Source organism: Stylophora pistillata, chromosome 4 (genome assembly GCF_964205215.1).
Source record: "Stylophora pistillata chromosome 4, jaStyPist1.2, whole genome shotgun sequence".
In the NCBI taxonomy this organism is placed as follows: domain Eukaryota; kingdom Metazoa; phylum Cnidaria; class Anthozoa; order Scleractinia; family Pocilloporidae; genus Stylophora; species Stylophora pistillata.
The window spans coordinates 37733360-37758459 of record NC_142522.1 but is presented as its reverse complement, the minus strand read 5'-3'; the positions used below and the strand labels follow the sequence as shown (position 1 = coordinate 37758459).

Genomic DNA, 25100 nt, shown 5'->3' with positions numbered 1-25100 from the left:
GAAGCCAAAGGCTGAGGCAGATTAAATAACTCAAATCAAGCATAAACCAATTTCAATAATAATTGTTTTGTGATACATTGTTTAAACAAGCTGCAAAAGAAGACACTTCTCTCTGAGTTTGCAAAAGTTTGAAAACATCATGGATGGGTGGTAAGGAAACTGGGAAGATTTTGAACTAAAAAAACAAGTAATAGGTACAATATCCACTGCAGATATCTGCTATGGATATCTGCAGCATACATGTAGATCTATATTGCATTTATCGTATCAACTTCATACACTAAGGTATATTGATTGAATGCTCTCAACCAATTAGATTCTTCATAGTAATAAGGTAATAATTGGGAAGTGACAGTCTAATGTATAACTATAATAATATAGTCTTTAATATGTGAGGGTCATGACAATTAATCCTTCAGACATTAGATTTCAGCTTTATGCTCACCTTGGTCTCTGCTTTCAATCTATAGCCATTGGCTTAGCTGGCAAATATCACAACAGTCATCATTAACTAGAACTAACTAAAAGTTCTTCTTATGAGACATTATAGTTGCTAAGAATGGAAATAACACATTAGCTAACCAAAGACTTGCAAAAATGTTAATTACAGTGTTTCGAGCAATTAGGAATGGAAACGTACCTGCAAGTATTTCCAAGTTGTTAACTACACGCAATTCCAATTATAATTTACATGGTGATGCTATTTTAAAATTACCTAAAGTTAATTCGACAAAGTATGGGATTAAGTCGTGGAAATATCAAGCTACCCGACTATGGAACACGTACTATTCCTAATAATTTGAGAAATATGGATACCTATCGCAGTTTTAAACGTGAACTCAAGGAGCTCGATGTTGAAAGTTTATAGCTCCTATCTTTTATATTAACTTAGCTTTCTTAGTATATAAGCGTTATAGTTTTATAATATTGTAGTTTGTATATACTATATCATTTTAAACACTTTAAAGGCAAAGCAATCTCTTATCGCAGTTTATTCTTGTTTTATAATTAAGTTAATAGTTCTATAAATTTAGGTAGTTTCCATAATACTAAATAATTTTTAAACACTTATATTACATAACTTCTAAATTGATTTATTTATCTTTTCTTTTCATTACCTTCGAATCATCATGTTCAGTGCCATTTAAAATAATTATGGTTAATTACCTTTCCAGGTTTTTTTTCCTTTTTGTTGACCTGGGGCCTTGATAACATAGCTTTGAAATGACAGCTACAAATAATGGCTTCATCTCATGTTCAAGCATAATCATCTCACTTAACCTTTCAATAATTAAACAAAATAAACTGAATGAATTGATATCTTAACCACTTAGCAAACCAACTGATTCTGTAATTACTCAATCTAGTCTAAAAAGCAATATTAACCTCCTGCAACCTGAAAATAATAATGAAAAGCAAACTTGATATTTGAATGAGAAAACAATCATTGCACACTCAGTTATGGTGAAACATTCATTTGTCAGTGTTAAATTAATGCCAGTGTCAAATTTTCCCTGTTAAGTTCTCCAGCAGTGCTTGGTACTATATCAATTATTTTCCTTAACTAGATAAATTATCTAGTGCTTTCTTCTGGAAATTTAAAATCATGATGTTTTAATAACTTTGTTTTTGTTATTGTTAGTATCCTACAAAAGAAAGTACTGTAAATCTACAGTTTAAGAGAACTTATTGTCTTTAATTTGTATGAGTCAAACTAATAATTGCCTAAATTCATTTTAGTTGTGATTAACATCAATTGTATAACTATTTGTGTACTTGTAGATGACAGTCTTGGAACAAGTAATGATCAACCCTCAATGAATGAGGAGCAAACAGATGATGCATTAAGAACCCATAGAGATGATGGAGGCAAAACAGAATCAGGGCAACCTAGAGGTGATACAATAAAAAACGAACTTAGTTTTACAAAGTTAGTGTAACTATGCACATTATTTTAAATTACTAGCTGCATATGTTTTTAAAGAAAATGTATTATTAGTCTTGCATGTATCAGCTGCCTGAGTTCCTGGGTCCCTGCTTTGTTAAAGTGTCTGTGTGGGGGGGGGGGGGGGGGGGGTCGATATAAGGGCAGTTTTGTGGTTTTCCACACTTTTCAGACTTTGCCCAAGCGTTTCTATCAACTATGTTGTGCTATTTTGTGCTATGTTGTGTTATTTGGAAGTCATGTTTTTTCTCCCCTGAGTAAATCCTAAGCAAAGAACTCCTGCAATACCTTTTTAAAGGTACATGTAACTGTTTTTGGGGTGGGGGTTTAGAGAAGATTGTTATAGAATGCAAAGTTGAAATCATTTCGATTTCACTGTCTATTTCAATCATTGATAATAAACGTGTTTTTTGTTCAGTAAATGAAAAAAAAAAACCAGAACCTTCTATTTTTACCTCTACTTTAACTGTTAAAATAATTCACATGTGTTTCAGTATTTGTCAACAATATTGGAGAGTTTCCAAATTTTTGGTGTGTCTGGTAAGATCAGAGTGACTCCCATATTTGGGGGAGTGATTTATTGGTTTCGGTTGAAATAAAAGGGGAAAGATTTTTTCGTTTCACTTCAGGTTTTCACAACTTTGTTTTAAATTTATGTTGTTCAGATTTTTATGCCCTAGTGGCACGAGCTCAATTGGCTTAAAACAAAGAATTGAACTAAGGTTTCTAAGAGTTTTCAGACCAGTTGTCCTTGATGATTAAAAATAGTTTGTGTACAAACATGACAGTAAACTTTGAACATCTGACCACTCCACTCTTTCTTTTCAACTTTTCTTTTTTTGAAAAAATGATTCAATTAATCACGAAGACCAAGTGATACACATAACGGATCCAAGTTCCCACATATGTCTATTTTATAAGTCTGTAAATTTTTTAGTAGTATAATATTGTGCCAAATTTATTTTCAGCTATTAGCTGTAATTTGAAATCTAGATGTACACTTCCCAACTTATTATGCTCTAGTAAGCCTCCAGTGTAAAATATGACAAAGTACAGTGGTTGTTCTCTTAGGTAAGGCAGCATCTCTTTCTCTTTATGTAACTCAACCCATCTTTGTCACCCGTACAATCAGTTTTAACTCATAAAATGCCAAACACGACTTTTTAATGAATGGAGGAATCGGTTACTGTTGGCAATATCATGAACATTTTCGCTGTTTGAAACGACGATGAGCTCAGTAGCAGAAGTTTACTCGGAAAACCATTGATATTACTCAAGATAACATCGACTGCTGATGTTCTCTTGTATCAGGCTAACAACCATCGCCAGCACAAAGTCCACAGTAAAAAAAAATGTTTAATGAATCACAGACGTTATCAAGATCATATACCTTAAATAAACATTTCAGCAGAATGTGATGGACTAAATGGAGTCAAAAAGCAACGATTCATTTTTGCCGTAACACGAATTCAAGCTCGAGTTCCTGTTAGTACCGGTAAAGCTGTAAATATTGTTTTTGAGTTGTGAACGTACGCAGGTCTGCAGCCTTGGGCAGAAGGAAACCCTCATGTCTGTAAAAGTCCACCGTCAAAAGGGCTCTTAAAAGATTTCACATCAACGACTGAAAAATAGGTCATCTTTGAACCTTTTTTTCTTTAATTAGTTACCTCAAACATGTCTTTTTCTTTGACTTACAAAGAGTCAACAACTACGTAAAGAAACCAAAAAACACTAGTTTGGATATATTTTCAAGTTTCATTATACCTTTTTCGTTCTGTGTTGTTTTTAAACACGAAACTTTATATACTATACGAGTGTCAGCTGTGTTTGATTTTTTTTGTTTACCGTACGTAAGTTTACAATCTGAGTGTAAAAACCTTCAAAACTCGGACTGTCCATTTCATTTTCTCTTAGAGGATTTTCGTCTCTGCGCACGATATAATGATGCAAATTAAGGCGCTTGACATGTTTACAAACCTTTGTTTGATTCTTCTGTTACTACTTGCCGGCTCGCCTATTCAGAAATTTCAATTTCAATTAACGAAAAAAATTTAGACATGGTACAAGTTGGCAGATGGCGCGACAGCCCTTTCAACCAATGACAGCGTGTGTTATATCCGAACTTTATTATAATTTGAAATCGAATGGCGGGAGTCAAACGCATGTGGTACGTGTGGTACTAGGCTCATACTGCCCATGTCCAGCGGTTTTTCCGCCGTGTCTATCTATGTGCGAACGTTTGACGACGATTACAATGTCAAAATGCAGAGGTGAGGTCCTGGAGAAAAATTTGTAAAGCTCGGAAAAAAAAAATTATCCGAAAAAACCCGACCAGAGTCGTTCAATGATGGAAAGTGTCGGAACAGACCCAGGAGGAATTACACAAAATGTTACAAGTGTCTCACGATAGTTCGCCATTTTGAAAACCGCGACGGGCTTGGGGGAAGGTTTACGGACCTACAAGACACCAGAACATAGTGCCTACGGCCTTCCTAGAAGGAAGGCATAGTAGGCACAAAAGCAATTCGATAATTTGCAATTTTTATTCATTTTAATATTTTGAGCGGACGCTGAGCTGAGCGGACGCATATTTCTCGCTCTGTTTGATTTTATTCTATTAAGTTTCCCTAATTATGGCTGGTAAAGGAAACCAACTAAAAAAAGAAAATCAGCAGTTAAGGAATGAAATTGAAGATCTCAAGAAGCAACTGGATAAATTGACTGAGGAAATTGGACATCGACGTGAAGAAATCAATCATGATGCTGGCATCGAACATGGCGGCGACACTGTGGGCAAAGAACGATCAGTTGAGTTTGTTTCAGCTCAATGCGATGATTTTGAAGCGTTTAAAAAGTACGCATCGAAAGAACTGAAGCGTTTAAGCTCAAGGCTAAATGTAATTTCTGATACTTGCGATAGAGTCTCGCAGTCAATTGATGGCTTCGAAATGTACAGCTACCAATTTAACATCAAAGTTATCGGTTTACCGTTGCTGGCAGCGAAAGAGACGACCGAGCAGACAGCTAACCTGTGTCTTCAACTATTTCATCAGATGGGAGTGAAAGATGTTTCGATAAATGACATTGACATTGCCCACCGAGTTCCATCAAGGAATCCCTCGAATCGACCAGACGCAATAGTTTGTAAATTTGTTAGAAGGATGGTAAAGGAAAAAATCATGGCGTCTAGGAAGACAATAAGGAACATAACAGCACAGCAACTAGGATTTTCTTCAGAGATTGATGTGAGTCACCTCAATATTTACGATCATCTGACACCTCGTCTACAAACCCTTCTGTATGAGGCAAAGAAGTTCAAAGAAGCCAACAGCTTCAAATTCTACTGGGCGAAAAATGGTTCCGTATTTCTCAGGAAATCAGAGAATTCACCGATCCGCAAATTTGCAAATATGGAGGACCTAAACGCATTTACCCAATGATAGAGATAAGTAACGCAGTGACAATATTATTGCTAGTTTTTAATATCTCACCTATGATATGATTTCAAACGCGCTTTAGATGCAAAAGCGAACCAGAAGATACAAAGAACAGGACCGAAATAGAAAACTCTTTCTTAAAGAACTTCCATATTATAACTTCACTGGCAACTTAACTCTCTACCACGGGCAATTTAACAACTCTCTGATCCAAAATCAGCTACCAACTAAGAGACAACTCGAAAACCTAAATGGTTTGCATGATCTTGATCTTTTCAGACTAAACTCAAATCTTGATGACAGTTTAAATACCAACAATAACTTATTAAATCAACAAATCTACAGCCGTTATTATTCTCCGTATAATTTTAATAAAAACCTAAATACCCAAATAAGAGACGTGATGGAAACGAGCTTTTCGATTTTTCATAACAATATCATCAGTTTAAATCACAATCTCGAAAAACGCCAAACCAACTACTTATCAGAAATGGATTTTCAGTTTGATATTATTGGACTTACAGAAACGAAAATAACTAAAACGACTGTTAATATTAGCTTTGAAATTCCAGGTTACACTTTTGAATACGTAGCCACACCATTGGCGTCAGGAGGCGTCGCGCTTTTTATCAATGAAGACCTTAATTACACAGTGCTTGAAAGGGTCTCTTGCGAGGCGTTTCAAGCATTGTGGATAGAAATTTCCCATGAGAAACAAAAAAATGTCATATGTGGAATAATTTATCGTCAACACAACTCCCCAGATCAATTCATTGAATATTTTAATGATACAATCGAAAAGCTGGCTTCCACTGGGAAAACACTTTATTTAATGGGTGACTTTAACCTATGTCTTTTAAAGACGGAATCATCTTCATATAGTCAGGATTTCCTACTGGCCCTACAAAGTTTTTATCTTGTTCCAACTATTGACAAACCAACACGCGTACGTAATAACTCAGCCTCTCTTATTGATAATATTTTCGTTAATAATCCTGATCAAGTTCTAATTAGTGGAAACATTATTACCGATGTCTCTGATCATTTTTCTCAATTTTGTATTTTGAAATCTAAGCGAGACAAACCTATCAAGAAAACAATTAAAAAACGCGACTTCTCTCAATTCTCCTATGAGGAATTTAAAAATGATTTGTCCGCGATCGACTGGGATGCTATTATTGCCTCAAAAACAAATAATATTGATGAACTATTCTCATCTTTCTACAGAAAATTAAATTCAGTCGTGAATAACCATGCGCCTGTTAAAATTTTATCCAAACGTAAAATTAAACAACTTGCAAAACCGTGGATAACAAAAGGAATAAGGACATCAATAAAAATAAAGAACAAGCTATATGTTAATGGAATACATAGTAAATATAAATATTATAGAAATAAAATTACAAACCTTATTCGTTTGAGTAAAAAACGTTATTACTATGATTTCTTTGAGAAAAATACAAATAATATGAAAAAGACGTGGAAAGTAATAAATGAATTAATAAATAACCAAAGGACAAAAAGCAGAGTGTTAACGAAGCTGAAAGACCCAAGCAATAACAATCAAATAACACAAAATCCTTCCAGATTACCAAATATTCTAAATAAGCATTTTGCAAATGTTGGTAATTTACTAGCAAGTAAATTGCCAAAGAAAGATAACTATATGAGTTATCTTGGTAAATTGAAATCACCTGATTCTTCCTTCTTTTTCAAACCCATTACACCAGAAGAAGTTAAACAGGAAATATTATCCCTACCAAATAATAAATCCTGTGGCTTATACTCCTGCCCTACACAACTGCTTAAATCTTCTTGCAATATCATATCTCCAGTTCTTTCTTATATTTTCAATTTATCTGTTATCCTTGGTGTCTATCCTTCAAAACTTAAGATTTCTAAAATAACGCCAATATATAAAAGTGACGACGAGACCGACCCTTCAAACTATCGACCAATATCTCTTTTGTCTAATTTTAATAGGATTTTTGAAAAACTTTTGTACTTCCGGATGAAGGAATTTATTGACAAAAACAACCTATTGTACTCCTCACAGTATGGCTTTCGCAAGTCACATTCCACAGAGCATGCAGTACTTGATATTGTCGAAGATATACTACGTAATATGGATAAACGGTACTTCTCATGCGGTGTCTTTATTGACCTGAAAAAGGCATTTGATACGGTCAATCATGAAATATTACTCGATAAATTGAACTTTTACGGTTTCCGTGGATTGATAAATGACTGGTTTCAATCATATTTAAAAAATAGAACACAAACAATTCAGATTGGAGAGCATTTATCAACAAAACTTATCTCCCCCTGTGGTGTCCCCCAGGGATCAGTCCTTGGACCTCTTCTATTTTTACTTTACATAAATGACATTCACCTTTGTTCTGATAAACTAAAATTTTATCTCTTTGCGGATGATACTAATATACTTTATGCTGATAAGAATCTTAAGGCGATCGAGCAAACGGTTAATGTAGAGTTGAATAACGTACATGACTGGTTAACTACAAATAGGTTGACATTGAATACAAAAAAATCAAATTTCTTAATTTTTCGTCCTCATCAGAAAAAAATGCATTTTCCTCCACAAATAGGTATTTTAGATTGTGAGACAAACCGAAGAGTTAGTTTAGAGCAAAAAAGTTATATCAAATATCTAGGCGTTTTAATTGATCAAAATTTGTCATGGAAAAACCATGTTGACTCTGTTATCGTAAAAATAAGTAAAACAATAGGGATGATTGCAAAGCTGAGGTACTTCGTTCCCTCTACTATCCTTGTAAATATTTACAATTCATTAATTCTACCTTATATAACTTATGGACTCCTTGCCTGGGGCAATGCGTCAAATGCTTATTTAAACAAGATTTTAGTTCTTCAAAAGCGAGTTTTGCGCTTAATCTATTTCACCGATCGAAGAGAGCATGCCATCCCTTTATTTGCCAAAGCAAAAATTCTGCCTGTTACGTTCCTATATTATGAAGCCGTAAGTAAACTTATGTTTGACGTGCACAACCAGAGGGCTCCCATTAATATTTTGAAACTATTTACTAAAACATCTCATATTCATACCTACAATACTCGATCATCCAAATCGCAGCTCTTTAGTACAAAGTACTCTAGACTTAACCTACAAAAAAAGGCTTTCTCGCGTGTTGGTGTCAAAATTTGGAATAAGATACCGAAAGAATTCAAAACGTTATCAAAACATTCCTTTAATAAACAAATTAAAACGTCTTTATTTCAGATACTAGATAATGAAGATTCTTATCTTGATGTTGAAAAGATCTCCTCTAAACTTAAGGACTGCATAATTAAAACAAATTGATCCGATTGCTTTCAGTACTAATGTATTTGCTTCTATACTTTATTGAACAACTATTGATGTATTTGCCAGCTATGCTTCTTTTTATAATTTAACAATATCTAATTATTTAGTTTTTAATTTTCTTTATATATTGTAAATAATGTTTGTTGATGATTGACCCGCCTCGAATAGCAAATTTGCTATCTGCGGGTCAACATAATCTAAATTATTTTGTGAGAAAAAGAAAAATAAAGTGTGTAAAGTGTGTAAAAGTGTGAAACATCATTTGCCATGTACTTTTCAGGTGTACCTTTTTCGCTCTTACTCCGTTAAAATTACGTACAGTATTTCGTATCGTAAAAAAGAGAGCTTTTAACGTTTTTCGAGCCATTAAAAGATCAACTCAAGCGTAACTGTTATTCGAACTGTTTTTTTCTTTTGTGACCTGTGTCCTGCGACTTGTAAAATGCAAATGAATAAAGGCTGATAGTTTCGAAAGAAACTGTTTGGGGCTGCGTCGGTGGGAGTAACGAAATAATTTGGATATATTAACAAAGTTGAAATGGTTAATTGGCCACCGAAACGATTACAAAAGCTGACGTTTCGAGCGTTAGCCCTTCGTCGGAGCGAATGGTAGAGGAGGTAGCGCCGATACAGTCGTCGATGTAGCGACCGTAGAGTTCAGGTTTGGACCCGTTGTATTGGCTGAAAAATTGATGTTCGACAAAACCTACAAAAAGATTGGCATAGCTAGGTCCCATTTTGGTGCCCATGGCTACACCATTGGTTTGTTTGAAGAAGTTGTTTCCGAATGAAAAGCAATTGAGTGTGAGCACTAGTTCGGCTAAGCGTAGTAGTGTTTCATATTTAGGTTCCTTAACAGTACGTTGATCAAAAAAAATGTTTAAGGGCCAGAAGGCCTTCGCCATTAGGAATGACAGTGTAAAGAGACGTAATATCCATGGTGAAAAGAAGTTTGTTTGGCCAAGGAAATTAAAGTCTCGAAAAATTTGAAGAGCGTGTTGGCTGTCTTTAATATATGATGGTAAAGTTTTGACGATGGGAGCCATAATTTTGTCTAGAGAGCTGGAGATAAGTTCGGTAGGGAAACTGCAAGCCGAGACAATGGGCCGACCCGGGCTGTTAGGTTTGTGAATTTTAGGTGAAAAGTAAATACGAGAAGTTCTAGGAGTGGTTATGATGAGTTTTTTTGCTGTGGCCGGCAAGTCTTGTTTAGTTATGAGTTGTTTGATCGTATTCTTGACGGAGTTTTGGTTGCTGGCAGTGAGGTCTTTGTCGACCTTTTGATAAAAAGAGGTGTCAGAAAGTTGCCGCAAAGCTTCTTTTTGGTAGAGGTCGGTGCGCCAAACAACGACTGAGCCGCCCTTATCGGCCGCTTTCATAACTATGTCTTTGCGTTTTCTAAGACTTTTTAGAGCCGACGACTCTTCAGAAAATTTGGTAATACGTTTGAAATTGAGTTTGTTGATATCGTGGCGGTATTTTTTGATAAAAAAGTCTAATGGTGCGAATTGGCCCTCTGGGGGAGTCCATTTAGACTTTGGAGTCTGAAGTGTTTCGAAAGTGTCTTTGTTCGAGGTGTTAGAATCATCCTCTTTGTTGTGAAAAAAGGCTTTTAATTGAACGCGGCGAGGGAATTTTTGTACGTCTTGTTTAATTGGGAATTCGTCCGTTGTTTTAGAAATGGGAACGAAATTTAAGCCTCTACTGAGGACGGATTTTTCTGGATCGGAAAGTGAGAGGTTTTCTGGAATGGTAACTACAGTTTTGAGGTTTTCTGGTGATGAGTGGTTAGCGATTTGGGGACCGATAAGTTGGTCAAGTTTTTGGGCCTTAATTTGGTTCAAATGATTGAAAAGTTTCAATTAGTTTCCTGAATTTTGGCACGGATAGATTGTAATAAAACTGCTGGACAGATTTTGGAAAGTTCAGAGCGGCAATGTAGGATTTGTTCGGTGAGGTGATTACTATTTTGGCACATAGCTCTAATGGTAATTCTCTTGATGTTACGTGAAAAAGAATTTTGGGCGCACTGAATTTGGTGATGGTATTGTTTGGTAAATGAAGATGCATGAAAATTGGAGCGAAAACCCTTGGGAATAACTTTAGAATGAAGGCAACGACCGATGAAGTTTATGTGGCTACAAAACCTAGTTTTGGCGAAAGTGAGAATGGCTAAACGGAATGCTAGATCTTTACTAATGGGGGGAAAAGGGAAAAGATAACTTACGATTTCCTGGCGTAGCTCCTTTGTGAGTTTCTTGAGGCTTGGCATGGTCCGCTGTTCTGAATGCTGTGGATTGAAAAATGCTAAGACAAAAGTTAGTAGTCGCAGCAATCAAAATACAAATGAATAAAGGCTGACAGTTTCGAAAGAAACTGTTTGGGGCTGCGTCGGTGGGAGTAACGAAATAATTTGGATATATCAACAAAGTTGAAATGGTAAATTGGCCACCGTAACGATTACAAAAGCTGACGTTTCGAGCGTTAGCCCTTCGTCTCCAAGCGTTAGCCCTTCGTCTCCGAGCGTTAGCCCTTCGCTCCGACGAAAGGTCAACGCTCGAAACGTCAGCTTTTGTAATCGTTACAGTGGCCAGTTTACCATTTCAACTTTGTTGATGTATCCAAATTATGACTTGTAAAATAGGCGTGCCGCCCGATTTCGTGCGAGAGCTTTAATTCGGTTTGGCCCGGGTGCCATGGAATAATGTGTCGTTAAGTTGCAACTAAGTGGTCGGAAAAAAAAGACCATCGAAGGTAGAGTACCAGGTTCGGCAGGTTTTAGCATAGCTCCTTGTTTTAAACCAAGAAATTCTGCTTTTTAATCTTGGAAACAGTCAGGTGTGGAATGATCCAAGTACAGCCTCGAGTTTTCCGAAACGACGAGATCCGCTCACGAGATCTTTGTCAGCCACCGTGAGCGTACAGGTAGATCCCTAGGGCAGCCAAATAGTAGAATATCCCATGATTTGTTGTTACAACCGAACGTCGCACAGTAGACTATTAATTGAGCTAACCGCCTCCCGGTTAGCTCAATGGATAGAGCGCTGGACTGTAGTGCAGGAGGTCGAGGGTTCGAGCCCCGGCCGGACCAACACTCAAGGTCTTAAAAAAATTGAGAAGAATTTGCTACCTTTCTATAACATCAAGAAATGGTTAGATATTCTAGTCTTCTCGGATAGGGACGAATAAATGGAGGTCCCGTCTCCTGCAGGGTTGGGGCAGGAGACGTTAATTTCCCACACACGAGATTACTGTGTGATGGATGTCCTCCCCTGGGGTAGGATGGGTAGGTTAGGGCAACAGGTCCACATCAGCTATTACAGCTGCCAATTAAGCAACCTGCTTAAACAAATAAATGAACTTCAACAATGAGTGCGAAATCATCACAGTAAATATAGGGCTAGTCAGTCGTTTGGAATATATTTGTAATTATGAACTGAATTAATCAGGTTTCTGATTACACATCACTTAATGAGTAAGCAAATAGGTTAAACCATTATAAAGAACTAAAAAATGAAGCCCGCTATAAATTTAAAGATTGCATTCCCTTTAGACTCCTTTTGACATTGTTATCAAACATATACCTCAAATTGTGTGCATATCATCCAGATTCTGAGTACTGCACCTTCTTTCATGGGAATTTGAGTAATTCCAAATCCTCTGACGATACACTGCTATACCTCTATGTCCTTTGGAAAACGTTCAAATCGGCTGACCATTCGTTAATATACATGTACATTAGCACGATGGCGTTACGCTGTATTTGGCTATGATGTTTCCATGGGTCGTTCCAAGGAAAACGAAAAACGGGTACTTTTCGATATTTCAGAAAATTTCTGTGCCTTTTGAAGTAAAAAACAAATAAAAAAAACACAGGAAAACCACGGCTGAACGCTCGTAAACGCGGTGAGTGTCAGAGAGTATAAATCGCAACTTGTCAGCGGTAATGCTGCATGTAAATCCCGATTGCAACGTTATTCTCGCTGAAACTATCACAAAGTAAATATTTTGATCAACTCAGTCTCAATTAGCGTGCAGCGCAGGCGTCTTATTAGGACGAGTTGACGTTAAGAAGCGCGCGATCATTTATTTAACCGGTCATGTTTAATTTAGTGTCAGAGTCGACGGTCGGGGGAGGGGGACGGGAAGGGGCGAGAGGACGCCTGCCCGAAGAGACTGTTAAAAAGCAGAACACCCCCTGATTAGTTGCGCGTCACTCCATTTCCGGAAATGAGCAGGTACCCAATCAAAATAAGTTTGTTTAAAAACCGGAAGCATTGTCCTCTGACAGGAAAAAAAAAATAAATAAAGAAATAAAAAACATGCGTAGAGCCGATAAGTGATACGGTGAAGCAATTTTTTTTCGGTCAGGAAGGAAATGGCTTCTATCGTCTTCTACAAAACCTCCTCCGTTGTCACAAATATGAGCTGATATTTGCTACACTCTATTTTTTCCAAACGACTATCCTTGAGTGTAGTTGCCATTTATTCATTCGACGATGTTTCATCCATTTGATCGTAAACGATACTTTGAAGCAAATAAACAACTGTACTAGAAGGTGTACCCGTCATAAGTTGTTTGATACGAACCGGCGTATTTTTGTGAAACGGTGTTGCTGATTTTTTTCATCTACGAAAGAAATGGCTTAGCCAAAACCTCTTCAGCTGACGAAAATTCGAGTTGACAATTGCTGCACTCTATATCCTCCAAACGACAAGAAAACGTAGCTGCCGTTAATCCCAACGAAGATGCTTCCATTTGATTGTAAAATGTAGTTCGAAGGGGAAAAACGACAACTACGCTCGAAGGTTTCTCTGTCATAATTTCCGAAGCTAGTGGGCAGCACGGCCTGTAGATCCTTCCCAGAAATCAGTGTAGAAATTGCTTTTTATTTTTTTGGTCCGATCTCAATGCGCATCATATACCAAATTCTCAAGAGCGGAATCGAAGCTAAAAACTTCACCATCAACAGAGTTTACCATCTTTCTCTTTTTCCCGGAAGTGTGAAATGTCCAAATGACACATTTGGCTTGTAATTGACAGCTACAGCTAAACCGCACCAATCGGAAACTCCGTTAGTGGGCGAACGGAGGTTTGCAAAATAACAATGAGTTTGGGCAGGCGAAATATTCATTCCCCCACCCCAGCCGCTCTCCTTACTTTTGACTGTCACTCAACCCTTAGTACAAATTTCTTTCTCTCCCCAGCTCTTCGCTGCCATTGAAATCAAACATGGCGGCCAGTATTTCGCTAAGAAAATACTGAGCTCTCGCTCGCCCAAATGCACTACAAGATATGGAACATAGATTTCGTCAGAATCATTTTCCACAAATTTTGTTTATTTTAGGGAATTGTTTTAAATGCTAGAACATTATTTTGCCTATTGCTCGGTCATTCGACTATTCCCTAGTTTGAGATTTACTCGTAACGACCTCACTCTCTCTTGGTTATTAACTAGTTAATAATCATATGAGAGTTATGTATTTATGAAAACATAGTTCAATTAGTATGTATTAATAAAAGCAGTCTTTGTCCCAAACATTGCTTGATGTTTTGTTTTGTGGTAATGGTCAGCTTCCACTACGCTATCAGAAACTATTAACTCATTTAGCGTAAAATAATATCGTTAGTGATGTCATCGGCTGTCTCAGCTGTGCAGTTATAGTTGTTTAAAGTTCCAGCACATCCCATGACTAGTATAAAGAAGGTCAAAAGATGTTTCAAAATTAAGCATTGGATGTTATTTTTCTCGTTTGGTTCTTCTTTAAGTACTATTGAGAGTAGGGCTTGATCTTTACTGCTTTCTCACCTCTGTTCTTAGGAGTTCAGGAAAAAGCGTAGTTCAGTCGATCCCTGAATATTTCGCAACCCGCAAGAAATTACCCAGAGTTTAACGCTTTCTTGGTTCGAGTTGCGGACCAAATAACAGAAGAAGAGTTGGAGGAAATGAAGTTTCTCTGTGACGAACAAACCAACGATAATTACTTGCCACGAGGAAAGCTTCTTGCCATTAAAAGCCAAGGCGAGTTTTTGAGCTTCTTACGCCAACACGGTAAAATCTGCCCAGATGATGTGTCCTATTTGGTATGGCTTTTGAGAAACGTCGGCCTCAAAGAGCTAGCTGATTCGATTGCGGAACAAGGTAAGATTGTGGCTGGGACCCGTGTGCAGATGGATTTGTTAAGATTGCATGAGGCTTTGAATGTATTGTTCTTTATGATTAATACAATCTTACCGACCTCAGATTTATCTTTGCGTTGAGAATTTTATACATTCTCGCCAAGTCTTCCATTAAATCAAAGTTAATCTAGCTGTGAGTGCTTTAAAGAAAATTAATGATAAAGATAAATGCGCCAAAATCGAACACGGCGGTATATTTCACGGCCGAGGAGTTTGCTCATATTTAATTAAGACCCTCTATGCAAATGAATTACATATTTGAGGCAGCAACATGTTTGATAGGATCTTTTGTCTACGGCATCTATGAGTGCAATTCAAAATAAATACACGATTCTAACACGCTTTACCTGACCGCGTAAAACGCCTTCTAAATGCGTATTTTCCGGCGACGTCATCTTCGAAATACTACCGATTGTTGTTGATTACAGTTTGTCAACATAACAGATGATAGTGGATTGCTAAAACACCTCTTTAATTGAAGGCTTAATAAAAGGGGCTCTGATGACGTTCCCTTCAAGAAAAAATGCTGATTATGCTAGCAGTGCTACTTATATAAAAAGAGAAAAAGTTATTCTAGTTTCAGGGTTCGATTGGTATATAGTCAGCTTAGTTTTTGGACATCTCTCGTGGTCCATTATCGTCCTTTTATCTGTTCAAATTTTGTCTTTCTTTCTTTAAGTTTCCTTTTTCTTTTCTTCGTATTTTAGGTCCACCTTCGTTGCCGGAAGGTCAACCTAGAAACCTTCCGTGTTTGACCGCTCACTTTGTTGGAAGAGACGCAGACGTAGAGCAGATTATAAAGAAACTGCAGACTTTCCGTATGGTTGTTATTCTTTCTATGCCAGGAATGGGGAAGACTGAAGTGGGAATCCGTGTAAGTCACTTGTTAAAGCAAGAGGGTGACCATTTTGTTACACATATTCGATTAGAGAGTCATCATCAGAAACTCGAAGACGTTTGCAGTGAGATTCTTGGTCGATTAAGTAGTCGTGTGTGGCCGCCAACTGCTGGTTTTATGTCTATTGCGAAGCGTAAACTATCTGAGCGAAATATCCCAACTGTCATAGTACTAGACAATACAGAGAATATACAGGATGAGGGATTGGACGATTTCGTTAAAGGGCTGGTGAAATCTGCCCCAAATGTAAAACTGATAATCACTACTCGAAAAGATATTGCATTCGTGTCGCCAGATGTGTGTAAGTTTCCACTCAAACCTTTGGATCACGACTCGTCTGCTCAACTGCTTCGGAGTCTTGTTGATGTCTGTAGCGAGGAACACTACAGGGAACTGGCTGAACTTTGTGGTGGGATACCATTCCTTCTTGTGACCTGCTCTGACTTGCTGAACAATGGTTTTGGTCTCGAGAGTTTAATCCAACATCTTAGAAACAATCCCATAAAACTTATCAAGACGAGTGCAAACCATGTTTATAACACGCTGAAAGTGTTTTTTACGAAATTTTCCGATGAGGTAAAACAGAATCTTATCCTTTTTTCTGTTTTCCCGTCGGAGTTCTCAGCTCAGGACACTAAGTTTCTTTTTGAAGATTCTTTACACTTTGAAACAGAGAAGACCAGGATGGCCAAGTGTGCTCTGCTTCATAGGGACGCTGACGGAAAGATGAGGATGCATGCTTTGGTCCAAGACTACTTCCGGACAGAGAAAGAATCTTTAGGCATGGGTGACCTATGGCGCGCCACTCAGCGTAAATTTAACCATCATTACCTTAAGCTACTAACAGCCTTGAGTAGAGAGTTTATCAGCAGAGATTCAGCTTTGGCTGCCATCCATAAGTTTCGACAGCAGAAAGCGAATATCATGAAAGCGTTGAAGAATTGTCTGGAAGACTCTAGCGATTCAGTTGACAAAAATTTCGTTCTAGATGTCGTTAATAGTACAGAAGTGCTGGATTTTGTGGCAAAAGTTCTAACTCCTCCCAAAGAGTGCACAATGCTGTACCAGAAATGCTGTGATATTGCTAAAACATCTGGCGATAAGAAGAAACATGCAGAGAGCTTGAATTCACTCGGATTCCGTCGTCTCTGTGACGTGTCCCACAGCAAAGACAGCCCAGAAGAAACCCTTGTTACCCTTACAAAGTTTCAGGAAGCATATGACATGCGCAGCACATTGCCGGAGGAAGAACGAAAGTCCCAAACGCATGCACATACCGCTAGTAAGCTTGGAGTATGTTTTGTACTGCAGGTGAGATCATTCTCTGCAGTTTGCAGAAAATCTAATGAAACCTCACCAATAATGGGTGGAAATGGGCAAGTCTGCTTCAAACCTCATGGGGTACCCCTGCACTAAGGTAAACTGAACCCGGATATTTACAAGAGTGATTTGTTTTGCAGGGAGACGAGGAAAAAGGACGAAAGCTCATACAGGAAGGAATTTCAATAAGAGAGTCTTTATGTGACCATTTGTATCTTGCTGCTGGATATTGTGACCTTGGAAGTAAGTAACCTTTTGGGTTCGCGTTTCCCTGTGGAAGACTGTATGGAGGCTAAAAGTAATAAAGCGCGCTGTGAAATTCCGAATTAGGCGGTTTTTATGCAAAATAAATCGAGAGAAAAAAACAAATAAATTTCCAATTCAATGAGCACTGAAAAGAGGATTTACTAAGCTCATCTATTGTTACTCTCGTCGAGTCTTTCATTTTCATGGAGAAAGAGGAAATGGATCATGTCTGGTTCACGGTGTGCCCCATTGACTTTACAAACTGTCATAAACTTCGAGTCGTATTTAAATTGATTTCTTTTATTTTCTTTGCGATAGTCGTCTTCGTCTCGAAAAGGAAAATATTCTGATGGAAGTCTAACGCTTACACAAACGTTCACATGTCAATCAGTATCTACAACATAAATGAGCATAGTATGCTCCGTCTGATTGGTCAGTTGAGTTGATGAACTTGATCAGTCCAGTTGATAGAGCCCGCATGTAACTAGTTATGTCCTAAAAGCAATAGGACGCATTTTCTCCGGGCTCTGTAACGTGATAAAGCCGGCCACTTGGGATGTTGGGAGAACTCTTGGAAAGCTTCAGTTCTAAATCACTCGACCTCGGCTCGTGATTGATGAGCTTTCCTCGAAACGTTTACGGCTCACAAGCTTTATATTAATTGACAAAATCACCCTCGACGACGCGCTCACGTCCATTCCAGTTGTTTCTTTTTGAAACGCAGTAAGGTTACATTAAACAATTTAGAACGTATATCCTCTCTTCATACTTTGTTAGATTCCCATCGATTGTGTGGTGATCATCAAAAGGCGATCGACATTTGGAAAAAGAACACTTTGCCAGTTTACAAACAGCAGCTTGGTGACCACCCCTGGACAGCTTCAATTTTGTCCTACATTGCTGACTCTTACAAGTCCCTTGCAGATGGAAGCTCTGAGCCAGGTTACATCGATTGGGCCGAAAAGTACTTCAGAGAAGCGCTAGAGCTACGAAAGAAGCTGTTGGGAGATCATCAGGATACAGCTCGTTCGCGCGTTCAGCTTAGCGATGTTTTATTCCTTCGTGGACAATTCGATAAGGCATTAGAAGAGCTCAATAAGGCCTTTATAATTCAAAACGATATTCTGGGCCCTGATCACAAGATCACGATGAACACTGTGAGCAAAAGAAATAACGTAAGAGACAAACTTGGATCAAATCTCCGTTAATCGCCTATTCTTTCAATCGAAACTCGCGGTAAAACTCTTGGGTCTTGGTGAACTTCACCAAGACCTAAGAGTCTGTGACAGACTGAAGCATGTAAATAAAACTTAGGCCAACTGGTATCTTATCAGTGTTGCAAGAAAATTGTCTAAATCATTAGCATAATGTATAAATGACGTGTTTGCCTTCAGTTATCATTGTTTGGTACGATTTATGATAGCTTAGTTTATCCATATCTTGCATACTGTGTTTCGGTATTGGCATCCACTTATCCCAAAAATCAAATCGTACAGTATTGTTATACTTCAATACAATGCAATACAATACAATGTTCTTTATTTCAAGAGGGTAAATTCATGATTAACCCAGTAAAGAGTTTTCTAACACATGGCCCTCACTTCATTACTCGGGCTACGCAGTAGGCCGAGTCTAGGTTCCAGTTTCCAATCTATTTATCAATCTGTCGACAATGTCGAAAGTGTGTAAGCCTGCGTTGCTTTACGGTCTAGAAGCCTTGGTTTTATATCAGTGACAGTAAGTATACCTTTCTTGTTTATCGTGTTGTTTTTCTCAGCGATGTCAAGCAGTCAATTTAACACTGAGTCTATCGTTTGTTCAACTATCACTTAGCTAGCCTGTTGATTATTTGAATTATTCTGTTTCTATGCTTACAACATTTCACAACTTTGTCAACGAAGACTTTCGTAAATTCTCTAAAAAATTGACTGCGATGTATTTGAAATAGCTGTCCAACAATTCTTTTTTTGTTCATCCTAATAAAGAGTCACATTATTAGAGAAATGCAGGTCTTGTTATGCTAAATTTGTTACTTATTAATATGTTGATCACAAGTTTCGTGTTGTTTCGCGTGATCGAGAACCAAGTATAGTCAACATTTTCCACGACATACTCGTCTTTTCCTGTTTTTGTGCAATAGACGTGCAAGTTGTTTGACTGCCCGTGTCATCTAGAATGCATTGCTTTGTCAATAAATGTAATTTTGAACACGAAGAAGTAAAGCATCCCAAAAGTTATCATCGAAAGTTTAAGAGAAACCTAGCTTTGGTGTTGCTTTACCCAGACGGAGGAAACTACGGTCTAGGTATTCACTTTTGAATTTCATAAAAGGGCAAAGAATGCCAAGCTTATCATTATCCTCCACTGTTGACAAATCCAATTTCACAAATATGCTGCCTGCAGTTTATCCCATGTTTACAAGACTCAATCACATAATCGTTCACAACAAAAGGTTACACGGACCCTTTATTCTGGCCGGATTTGTAGTTCAGAGGTAACGAACTTCCTTGCTGCGTTTTAGCAAAATCGTGGTTGTGAGCTTTTCATTGTTAGTTAACATGGAGAGCTACGGAGATTAACACTTTAGGACAAGTTGATGCCATGACAAATTGGAAATACTAAAATCGCTAGATGAAATACGGGGACAAACGTAAGTACCACCGCAAAGTCTACAGAAAAGGAATCAGTCACTACTTAATGACTTTTGCTCGAGTCACGGAGAAATCAAGAATGATGGTAGCCATCTAACTCCGCAGAACAATAAACGCATACCTCAGGCGTTCTACAAAACCAGTACTAAATGATATCCTGCGTTTATGAAATTTCCGGTTGCAAAATTCATCAAATTTTGACGATGCGATCCAAATCTTTCTCTACTTGCACGAGTCAAATTCCCATATTTTCCATTCCTGTATCAAGTTTCGCCTCACAGTCGCTCAATAAATATCTGTAACAAGCCTCGTTATCGTTTCTGTGGATCCCAGTACTTCAAGCCTGAAACACTCGATGCCAAACTGGCTCAACCTCGTTAATAGGTTATGTCTACCGCATTACTTTACGCCAATAAAAAACTGCCACATGGCGTCTATTGTACATTTTCCTGCACGGAAAAACCAAACGGAGTTACTGATTCTGGCTCTTTACGGCCAGAATAATAAGTTGATCCTAAGCAGAGATGTAGAAAAAAATCTTGGCCCTTAAACAATAATTGATTCCAACAACTTTTTCTGCTCCGATGATATATATTCTCAAGTGGGCCAAATGCTCTTTCTGTGCCACACATGAGTAGCCCGAGTACACGCCTGTAGGCGTCTATTTTCCAAGAAGCTTTTCAGTGCTCATACTAAACCAAAAAATATTGAAGTTTCCTGCCACGTACTTGTTTCAGATCTTGCGAGGTGTATGGAGTACCATTCAGAGATTAATCGTGAAAATAATCATGCATTGTTAACCTTGTTTTGTAAAACTCAAATTCCCAGATGCGAGAGACTCAGACATGAAATATTTTAATGTCGAGACAGGCATTAGCCAGAGGTTAATTTCATCAATTTTTCTTGTCTTCAAACTGAACTTAAGGAACCTGCTCCCGAAATATTTTCCTTGATTTTTATCGGTTAGAATGTGTGTCAGATTTAAATCTCTTCGGCCAGTTAACAATTATTCAGGTGGAAGTGGCTAGTATTGGATATTTACCACCACCGCTAGACATCAACACTAAGGTGTACAGTTGTTTTAGTATAAACTACAACAGTGAGACAATACAGCACAAAAAGACGATATCGACTCATTTATTCCTGCAACGATTACAATATTTTCAGGCGCGAATTCCGCAGGCGTTTCACGGAAGTGAATAAAGAAAGGATATTCGGAGTTTAAGCAGTAAATCAGAGCGTGCCTTCAGCACTTTCTATTGTTTTAGTATGCACTAATAAAGTTTAGTGCTTATCTTCTATTAGCTGTTTAACTGTTCGTTTTGACTGGTCTGGTAAGAAGGTGTTGGTAATCAGACAGGAAAAATTGTATCATAAAGGCTTTTAGGGACCAATTAGATTCGACCATATTGCTACTGACACAACTTTTTAGGAGGATGTAGATCGAGCTTCTCCCGTCTGGGGAATTCTCTTCTGTCTACAGTGTTTCTATGTAGTCCTTCCTTTTCGGCTAAGTTCGTCGCGTGAGTCCAAGGTATCGGTGAAAAAAATGACTTTGTTAGTGCGTCGCGCGGAACTCTGGGAGTGATCGAGGCGCTCGGAAGCTACAGTCTACATATTTATTTATAAAGTTACCTTTTTTTTGCGCGTCGTACTTCGCCGAAAAGGAGGGACTGCTCGTGGCCAAGTTTCTAAAAAGTTTATCCATAACCAATATTTTGCGCTAAACGAAAATTTCTTTTTTTTGTGGTTATCTGTTGTTTCTTTTGATCACGGTTTTTTTCATTCGATAACATGTACTCATCTAGTAGCATAAGTGTTTCTAAATTAATCAACAAATTTATCCTTTTGAAATAGAAAGAGTATGAAAATAGTTACATGTTGATTGTGGCACGTGTGTTTGACTCTGTTTTTTTCAGTTGTAGACTTCAACACACCTTTTCAGTTGCACGGGAAATAAAAAGTTATGACAAGCTTACTGCTGGTTTAAATATGAACTTAAGGGAATATATATTGTAAGTTGCAAATACAAATTTCCAACCAGGTTGCGGTTAGGTTCGCCTTCACTCTATCTTACCTAAAGAGGCTTGGAAAATTGCCACCCTAGATGATGTCATTAACCCCAGAAGCGTCATGGACCAAATAAAAAAGGCTTTATTTTACAATGCCTATCCCAATGAATGAGTGGCTAGTTACCGGATCCTTGCGTTTGCACAAAGATTTCTGGGATCGCCAAGGGGCAAACATTGCAGTCCACTAGAAAGAAATGTATGGCGAAAGGCAGTTTACTTCTCCTTAGTGCGTTCCCATTTTGTTATTGTTCTCAGCTATGGGCACCTCAGTCCAGTATTAGTTATTTACTCCTTGTAGAAAGGGTACAGAGAAGAGCCACACATTTTAATGTTAGAAATAGTACCCTATCCTATAAGGATCGTCTTGTTAGGCTTAAACTATTACCACTTAACTATTGGTTGGAGTATTTAGGTCCCATATTTTCCTTTAAATGTCTTCATGGACATATAGATCTAACCCGACCGATTGATAAGTATTTTTCACCTGTTACCAGTCAGACTCGCCCAGGACGCTCAGCTTTTACCTTTAAACTAAAATAGAAGCAAAACATCTACTTTTCGAGACTTTTATTTAATTAGAATTATCCCCTTGTGGAACAATATTTCAGTTGATGCTAGGCAGTCAGAATCCTTTGGCTCTTTTAAGCGCAAGCTTAAGGAGTTTTACTTTAACAGACTCTTAAATGTCTTTGATGGCGAAAATTATCGCACTTTTAAAATAATGTGTCCTAAATGTCGTCGGATAAATACCCACTCGGTTCGTAGCTGTTAGTTTCTAGTTATTGTCTTCTTCTTGTGTGAGTGTATTAGATTTACGGGATAGAGGGGATAGGATGCTTAGTTTTTGAGGGTTGGGTTGGTATTTAAACCTAGTAGGGGACTCGTGTCCTATTGTTTATATACCAGTACTTTGTACAAATCCTTAAATAAATAATAAGTAATAAGTTTCGATATTAAAAAAAAAAACGATTTTTGAGAGAGATCAACGTTTTTTCACCGACGTTTTATCATAGACGGACTAAGATAAATTTAATACAAGGTGGGTATAAGTTTTGGTGGGAATTACGCCAAAATATGTTATGAAATATACTTATAAACTTCTCTCCTTACGTAAGGTTTATTGTGAAATAGCCATCGAGTAATGTCTCGACGTATTACAAAATTAGCCAATATTATTAATCGCTAGGATACAACTCCTAAAAGTCTTATCAGTGATATTTATGTCGTCGTCAGCGTGTTGGAAATGATTTTTAACCGAGCTGTTGCTCTTTGAAACGATGGAATAAGCGATGAAAAAAACGAGGAAACCCCTGGGTCAAGCGACAGTTTGTTTGAGCATAGTTAGTACTATGGTTTGAGCCGAATCCAAACGTTTTTGAGCTGCCACTTTTTCCTCGAGCTCCTCGGAGGATCTAGAAAGGCAAGATCACGGGAACTGTGGCAGAAACTGTAGACCTATATTCAGTTGTGCATCGCTCCTTAAGCGACCAATGATGAATCGCGTATGAACCGCCGAGAAATAATTCATTGAAGTCTTTTCAGTTTCGTTTAATCGTCTTAAGTGTACCTCTTGCTATTTTCTTGGCTTTGTAATACAAAAGACTCGAAACAGCACGAGATTGAAACGGTGTGCTTAAGCGTTAGATATTATCGGGATACATTAAAGTGATTTAACACCTACATTGCTTATTTATTGTGATCTATGAGAACGAACCAGCATTGAAAATCGGCTCAAAACTAAACCTTTTCTTCTGCGATGCTGAGCAGGTAGCTCGGCTAAAAAACATTTCTATGACGCTGACAACGACTTCTCTCCCTTGAAGAGGACCGGTATGAATCTGAAGAGATCTATTGTTGCATTTCAGACCATATGCTTCCCTGTAAAATGCGGTTTTGACGTTGAATATTTAAGTTTTAGGAATTGGAAATAAGGAAACAGTTGCAGTGTTTCTGATTACAGGAACTTTTTAGCAATCACGCGCTTGCTCGATAAGTGTTCGAAGTCCCGTCCATAAAATCGTTAACCGTCTAAAAACGGTCTCTGGCAAAAATGATTAAAAACTACAAGCTGAATGATAAGCAAGCGATGAGGGAATTTAAATAAAGACGTGAACTGCGAAATAATAAGAATGTAAATTATTATGAATATTTGTTAAAAAGAATGTTGCATTGTCCAGGTAACGGGCAAGAATTGTTATCTGCGTTAGGTGTCACTCTGGTATGCCACGCTTGTAATGTTTTTCTGGTTTTAAAAGTGTCTTTGTCAGTAATTGACGCGTTTTCAAAATCAATGGCGTTTTTGTTGGACCAGGCGTGATTAGCAAGTCTAGAACCTTTGGCTGCAGTTTTGATATTTCTCAGATGTTCCTTTTTTCGGGTATTAAAAGCTCAACTGGTTTCCTCAATATAACTCCATTTTACCCATCGAAGACTGCAGTTCGGGCAGTCGAAAGCTCGTAGTTTTTAATCATTTTTGCCAGAGATCGTTTTTAAATTTCAACTATGTTTCATCCTGGCTGAGGCCCTTCAATATTTTCACGTTAACTATCTCGGTAAGTTTGGTTTTACTCTCCAAATAATTTACCACGAATTGAACGAATGATAAACTTTTGCACTTACTAGATCAAAATCGAAGCCGGAAGAGAGACCATTTTGTTTTTGAGCATAGTTAATAGAGGGCCAAAACGAAAACAAAGAGATACTCCTTTGATGTTCGCCTGGTCTCCTAACCAGTCCCCTCTATTAACTATGTTTTTGAGTAAATACGATAATTAGAAGTAGCTACGGCCGGCACAAGGGACGCGGAGACTACTCCGTGAATGTTTTTGTGGCGCTTTCGAAAGCACACTTATGTTTACATGTCGTATCGCAGCACAGAAGACCCTTGAGTTGACAGTAAGAACAGTCCAGTGAAAAGCTGACTTCCTGATTCAAACAAGGCATAATGCGCGTCATATTTACTTCACTATGGGTTTCGTTGATCAACTAACAAGGATGAATGTAG

The 25100-nt window shown here is 37.8% G+C and overlaps 2 protein-coding genes across 2 annotated transcripts in view; both read left to right on the top strand.

Annotated features, from left to right (window-relative positions):
* LOC111319737 (uncharacterized) overlaps positions 1-25100 on the top strand; it is a 147704-nt gene that overhangs the window by 29997 nt on the left and 92607 nt on the right. The window lies entirely within an intron of this gene.
* LOC148733597 (uncharacterized) lies at positions 1784-19377 on the top strand. The gene is made up of 5 exons (XM_088756123.1): positions 1784-1896; positions 14551-14871; positions 15617-17118; positions 17268-17370; positions 18151-19377. The coding sequence occupies exons 2-5, from the start codon at positions 14676-14678 to the stop codon at positions 18579-18581; spliced, it is 2232 nt and encodes a 743-aa protein (XP_088612249.1). The 5' UTR covers positions 1784-1896; positions 14551-14675; the 3' UTR covers positions 18582-19377.